Here is a 6,687-nt window from a genome sequence, read left to right as displayed (position 1 = left end):
CGCCTCCAGGACAGTTTCTCACGCTGGGGAGTCAGCACCAGATGGACCTTCTGCCCCGGGATTTCTGACCAAGACCCTGGAAGCCTCTCCAGGAAGGACTGCTGGCCCCTCATGGCCGCCCGACAGGCAGTCTCTAGGGAGATGGGGAAATGCTTGCCAACTGGAGAGAAGGCAGCCAATTCGCCCTATTCTGCTCGCCCCCGACCCCCTGGGAGCACTCAGAGAGGCTTCCTCGCTCTACGGGGCCTGTGAGCTCCCTTCCCATCCGAACCCTCTCTGCCCTGAGGCGATCTTTCCACCTGGAGAAGATGAGAGAGTATAAACCTGAGTTCGAGGGAGACGGCGAGGAAGGCTGCGCCCACGGGCAGCGCTGGGTCTTGCCCTCGCAGTGAGGACATGCGAGACCCGTGGACGAGCATCCCTCCGACTCGTCTGCACCTCCAGTGAGTCTCCCGGCTCCTGGTCCGCGCTCAGCCTCAGGGCTGTGGGTGGTGAGTTTACGAAGTCCCGGCTCCAGGAAATACCGTGAGTCTGACTGTCCAATCAGACTTCCTACTCCGGAGGGAGCTAAGCCCTCGTGTTACCAGAAATCCTTCCGGACAGAGAGCCAGGTAACTTCAGTTCTCATTACTTAGGAGTTTCTTGATTTTTATTAGCAAATATCTACCATAGAAACACTGAACAATAACAACACCACCAGGGGGGTCACTGGGAGAGTCAGTGCAACTGTGGTTACACACGGGGCTCTGAAGCCACCATCTCGGTGCCACTCTGACTAGCCGTGTCCTGAGGTCGGTTTCTCAACATCTCGGCCTCCGTCCCTCCACCTGTAAACCTGGGCTGATAACAGCACCCGCCTCATGGAACTAAGGGGACTGAACACATTAATAATTGGAAAGCAGCTAAAACAAAGCTTAGCACGTGGTAAGTGCTGTACGTGTTTATAAAACGTGAAGTTTTTTAAAATTAACTGGGTTAATTTATCCATGGGTCTTTCTAGTCCTTATCCATACACACTTTTAGATGTTATAGAAGACATGTGTACACAACTCTGTGTCCTTGTTATTCCTTCAGGGTATGTGCTCTGAGGCAGTGTCTATAACTATAACTTGTAGTGATTGCCTAAAACAAATTACAAACATCCAACAATGAGTAAACCATGGACATGGACACAGTGATATTAAATGTCACTTTTTGTCCCAACAACATCAGCCTCATACTTCTAGAAAATAACTTTTCCACCATTAGTAATCTCATTTACTAATTTTTCTAAGGTTAATCTCGACTAACAGTACATATCCCATTCAATACTATTTTTTTTTCTTAACCTCAAACTTAGTAGTATTCCATCGTCTATTCCTTAAAGGGCACCCAGACCCTCCCCCTAATAACAGCAAAATCAGTATTTTCACAATTATGCACAGAATGTTATTATAAAGCTTCCCACCCAATGCTCCAGCTCGATGCAAAACAGCGTATTTCCAGCTGAAACACTTCCTGGCACAAGGTTTTTCTTCTCCATCAATGCACTCTGGTCCACAAATCCTTGAGCTCTCTTACTAAAGGTGTCTCAACCCTACGTTCACGTCCCTCAAGCGCGATCCTGGTGGACCGTGAGGAGAGGGGCTTTCCTTCCTCACTGTAATTATCTGACGTTAAATAAGGGCTACATCACCGCTACGCTTTCCTCTATCGTTTTCATTCATACGTTTCTTCTAGATGTTTCTATTGAGCAGTAAGGGGAAGAGCCTCCCTGAACTCTCACTAGTGAACAACCCCTCCTGGTTATACTTATAGTGTTTTTCTCAAAGGATCACATGCACAAGGAAAGGAAGTCTCCATCAGTTCAGTTCAGACTTTCTCTGTGCCGTGGCTCCTCTGGTGCTGCAGCAGGGCTGAGTGGCCACTGTAGGACTTTCCACAGTCGTTGCATATAAAGCGTTTCTCCCCGCTGTGCATTCTCTGATGAATAATGAGAGAAGAATTCTTACAGAAAGCCTTCTCACAGTGGTTGCATTTGTAGGGCTTTTCTCCAGTATGGTTTCTCAGGTGCACAATGAGGGAAGAGCTCTCATTAAACGCCTTCCCACATTCATTACACCTGTACGGTTTCTCTCCAGTGTGAGTTCTCCGGTGCGCAATCAGGTGAGAGCTGCAGTTGAAGGACCGTTCACACTGATTGCACTTATAGGGCTTCTCGCCCGTGTGAATTCTCCGGTGAGCAACAAGGTGGCAGCTCTGGCTGAAGGACTTCCCACATTTATTGCACTCGTAGGGCTTTTCTCCAGTGTGAGTCCTTTGATGTCGAACCAGGTGAGCCATTTGGCTACAGGATTTTCCACATTTATTACATTCATAGGGCTTAATCCCAGAATGAATGATCTCATGTTTCGTGAGGGCCGAGCGTTCTCTGAATGCTTTGCCGCATTCCTGACAGTTATAGGGTTTCTCCCCCGTGTGAGTCCTCTGGTGGGCGATGAGGTGGGAACTCCAGCTGAAGGACTTTCCACACTCAGTGCATTTGTATGGCTTTGCTCCGGAGTGAGTTCTTTCATGTTTACTGAGAGCTGAGTAATCCCTAAAGGCTTTTTCGCATTCATCGCATTTAAAGGGCTTCTCTCCAGTATGCATCCGCATGTGGGCAATCAGATGGGAGCTCCAGCTGAAAGACTTCCCACACTCCGTGCATTCGAACGGCTTTTCTCCGGTGTGAGTCCTCTGATGGCCGATCAGATGGGAGTTCCAGTTGAAAGACTTCCCACACTCATTACATACGTAAGGTTTCTCTCCCGTGTGAATCCTCGTGTGCACAATCAGATGGGAGTTCCAGCTGAAGGCCTTCCCACATTTATTACATTCATAGGGTTTTATTCCAGTGTGAGTCCGTTCATGCTTGGTGAGGGCTGAACGATTCCTGAAAACTTTCCCACATTTATCACATTCGTAGGGCTTCTCTCCAGTATGTGTTTTCTTGTGTTGGATAAGGTAAGAGCTCCAGATGAAAGACGTCCCACATTCGTTGTATTCGTAGGGTTTCTCTGCGGTGTAAGTGCTTGTATGTTGAGTGAGGAAGGAGTCATACCCAAAGACTTTCTCCCACTCATTGTACTTATAGGCTTTCTCTACAGTGCCCATATTTTGACGCTCCATAAAGGACGAGAAGTAAAAGATATTCTCATATTCTTTATAACCATACTGGTTTTCTCCGATAAGAGGTCTTGGGTGTTCAATAAATGATGGGCTCTGGTTAAAGATTTGATGGCATTCCTTATACTCATAGAGTTTTCCTCCTGTGTGCATTCCCTTATGATCACCAAAATGTAGTACGTGATTGAAAGATTTAACAGCATCAGAACATCTGGAAAGATTATCTCCAGTCTGCATCCTTGCAGGGTGAATAGGTGGCATGGACGGGTACAAGGCTGTGTCATAATCATTATTTTCACAGGTAATCTTATCTGCATACATGATGGCTGACTTACACCTCCAACTTTCAACATGTGCATCAGGCTTATAGAAATGTTCTATTTGAGAAACTCTCTGAGAGGGAATAAAGTGTAAGCTCTGGCCATGCCCCGCTCCAAGGTCACAGAATTCAGAGCCTCTTTGAGACAGCACTTGCTTCTGCATGAAGACCATCTGCCTCATCGCTGTACTCTGGTTCACACGGTACATTTGTAACTGGTCGTCGCATCCCAAAATTTCGAACCTGGAGAACCAAGGATCATCCCACACGAATCGTTCCAACTTCATGCTATGGGACTGGTCTCCCTCAAAAATGCGACGTGTTGGGATCAACGCTTTACTTTCAGGATTTCTCAGCATTTCTGAAGAAAACAGGAAAAAGTCGTGAGAAAGAACGTTTAAGAATCGAGTGGAAAAGGTGGGGGTTTCTGTCATATTATTGAGAAGGCAAGTGTGAACTTGTTTTCACATAGACTCACAACTCAGAGGAACATCGTAACAGGGAAAAGGAAAATAGTGGAGAGTGAACAAAGCAGCTGACCACAATATGAAGTGTGCTGAGTGCTGATAAAATCTATGGAGCATTTTCCCATGAGAAGGAAGGAAGGACAGAGAAGGGTGTGCGGGGAAGGGGTAACGACCCTCATGAGCTGCTCAAACTGCACATCCCCAAGAAGGCCTGCGTCACCACCGGCCCTTGGCCACCTCCTAGGAAGTGAGGTCTCGGAATGTCCTAACTCAGGAGAGTGGTTGACATGCCTGAGGCCTTGGAGCAAGGGCGCCAACTTCCCTCCATGGTTTGTACAGATAACACTGCTCATGGTGAACACCTTTCCTTCCAGAGTCTGGAGCTCCCGTGGTCCCAGCCAGTCGTGTGGGCCTGTGTGACCAACCCCCAGGAAATACCCTGGGCTCCCAGGCCAGCTTCCCCCCGTGTATGACACTTCACGCCGGCCACCATTTGTTGCTGAAAGAATTAAGTGTGTCCTCTGTAATTCCACTGGGAAAGGACTATCAAAAGCTTGTACTTGAGTCCCAGCTGGTTTGGCTCAGTGGATAGAACGTCGGTTGGGGGCTCGATCCCCAGTAGGGGGTGTGCAGGAGGCAGCCAACCAATGATTCTCTCTCATCACTGATGTTTCTATCTCTCTTTCCCTCTCCCTTCCTCTCTGGAATCAATAAAAAATATATTTAAAAAAATAAAAAAGCTTGTACTTAAAAAAGCAAAAGGGGGAAAAAAACAACAGCTGGTACTTGGTTCCTCCTCCAGACTCAGCTCCAGAGCCTCTTGGTGGCTTTTTCACTGGAATAAAGCAGCGCCCTGAGTGCGATGGCTTTTCAGTGGAAGACACGGCGACACAGAAGCGAAGTTTTCACAGACTGCCCAAGTTTAAGTGGTATTAGTTCAAAATAGATTATTACAAATTGAGATGTTAATAATAACTGAAAAATTCACAGGAAAACCCAGCCAGTGTGGCTCAGTGGTTGAGTGCCAGCCTATGAACCAGGAGGTCACAGCTTGATTCTGGGCCAAGGGCACAGGCCTGGGTTGCAGGCTCCATCCCCAGTGTGGGGTGTGCAGGAGGCAGCCGATCCGTGATTCTCTCTCATCTTTGGTGTTTCTCTCTCTCTCTCTCTCTCTCTCTCTCTCTCTTCCTCTCTCTGAAGTCAATTAAAAAACAACACATATTTTAAAAAATCATAGTAAGAAAACACTGGTTAGCTGTGCATGTGCCTCTGTGTGTGCCTGGGTGTGCTCAGGTGTGTGTGTGTCTGTGTCTGGGGGTAAGAATAACGTGCGGAAGGAGGAGTATAAACGAGATTCCTTTCAGCTTACAATTCATACAGCTTTGAGTGTTTTCAACCATGTGAACACATTACCTACCTTAAAAACCTGTTTTCTTGTGGGTTTTTTAAAGCCGGGCGGGTCTGAGGCTACAGGCTACAGGTTTGGCAATAAGCAAACTAAGAACGAAGAAGCAGGTGAGGGACTGGGAAGTCGCCAGAGCGAAAGGCACAGAGAGAATGTGAGGCGGCGGGTGGGCGGCAGGTGGGAACTGCAGCTACGAAGAGGCAGCTGGTAGAGGTGGGCACGTCTGCTCTGACTCAGCAGCAGCAGGGCCCACGCGCCGGTGAGGGACTGAGGGACTGAGGCCCTGGCTCCTCAGACAAAGTCCCCCTCCCACCGGCCGCTCTCACCTGGACACGGGCTCCGGGGACGGGGCTGCTCCACCCGCCAGGGTTCGGCGCCCTCCTCCAGCAGGGAGATGACCTCGGGCTTGGTGACCTGAGCCCCTGCGGGGAGGAGAGCAGGGACCGTCACCTGGAGCGCCCCCTGCCCCTTCCTCCCCGACTCTCCCGCTTCGAGCTGGATAAGCACCAGGAATTTCACCCTGAACCTCGGCTCACGATCATCTCAGCCCACCTTTATTTTTAAATGTTCTTATTGATTTTAAAGGGAAAGTGACAGAGAGATAGAAACATCGATCGGCTGCCTCCTGTACGCCCCCTACTGGGGATCGAGCCCACAGCCGGGCATGTGCCCTGACGGGGAATCAAACCGTGACCTCCTGGTTCATGGGTCGGTGCTCAACCACTGAGCCACACCGGCCGGGCACCATCTCGGCCCGAGGCCTGAGGCCTGTGAGCACCGAGCCTGGAGACAGAAGGTCTGGGAATGGAAACTGCTCCACGACGCGGGCAGCACCCGCCTTACCCACAGACAGCAGGTGCCCGAAGGTCTCCAGCATCACGTCCCGGTACAGCGTCCTCTGCGCAGGGCCCAGCCGCCCCCACTCCTCCGGGGAGAAGTCCACGGCCACGTCCTGGAAGGTCAGCGGCTCCTGAAAGAGCACAGGCCCCTCAGCCGGCCCCTCGGGGCCTCCTGAGGACGAGGGGCTGACAGCCGGGAGGAGGGGTGTGGAGACAGCCCTGGCGTCGTCGCGTCGCCTGGACTCGGGGTTCGCTCCCTGGGCCACAACGACCACAGCCAATGAGCCTGTCTCCCCAGACCCTGCCCAGCCCTCGGGGTGTGGACAGTGTGGACAGACGCCCCGCAGCGCCTTCTCTGGAGATGGAGGCACTCGGGAGGCAGACAGGGCGGAGGCAGGCCTGGGAGCTGGGAGCTGGGAGCTGGGCGGTCGGACACGCACACCGTCCGGCGGCCACAGACCCTCTTTCCTGAGGACCAGTGAGGTTGTGGAGCAGAACCAGTCACGCTGC

The 6,687-nt window shown here is 50.7% G+C and overlaps 1 protein-coding gene across 2 annotated transcripts; it reads right to left on the bottom strand.

Moving 5' to 3' along the window:
* Nucleotides 1-624: 624 nt before the first annotated feature.
* On the bottom strand, nucleotides 625-6,308 carry LOC102433938 (zinc finger protein 606-like). 2 transcript variants are annotated; one of them, XM_023744666.1, is made up of 3 exons: nucleotides 6,182-6,308; nucleotides 5,665-5,760; nucleotides 625-3,827 (listed from the first exon to the last, which is right to left on the bottom strand). In XM_023744666.1, exons 1-3 carry the CDS (start codon nucleotides 6,213-6,215, stop codon nucleotides 1,852-1,854), a joined length of 2,106 nt encoding a protein of 701 aa, XP_023600434.1. In that variant the 5' UTR covers nucleotides 6,216-6,308; the 3' UTR covers nucleotides 625-1,851. The 2 variants fall into 2 exon arrangements, with proteins under 2 accessions (XP_023600434.1, XP_023600433.1); XM_023744665.1 differs by lacking the exon at nucleotides 5,665-5,760 and having other exon boundaries at nucleotides 6,182-6,284.
* Between the last annotated feature and the right edge of the window lie 379 nt (nucleotides 6,309-6,687).

The sequence above is a fragment of the Myotis lucifugus genome, unplaced genomic scaffold (genome assembly GCF_000147115.1).
Source record: "Myotis lucifugus unplaced genomic scaffold, Myoluc2.0 scaffold_482, whole genome shotgun sequence".
Lineage (NCBI taxonomy): Eukaryota > Metazoa > Chordata > Mammalia > Chiroptera > Vespertilionidae > Myotis > Myotis lucifugus.
This window is presented reverse-complemented; position numbering and strand designations above follow the sequence as displayed.

Coding starts and splice junctions, on each gene's coding strand:
- LOC102433938 (XM_023744666.1), bottom strand. CDS start 6,215: ATGCTGGAGACCTTCGGGCACCTGCTGTCTGTGG. Junction 5,761..6,181: donor CGGGCACCTGCTGTCTGTGG/GTAAGGCGGGTG, acceptor TCCTCCCCGCAG/GGGCTCAGGTCACCAAGCCC. Junction 3,828..5,664: donor TCCCCGGAGCCCGTGTCCAG/GTGAGAGCGGCC, acceptor TGTTTTCTTCAG/AAATGCTGAGAAATCCTGAA.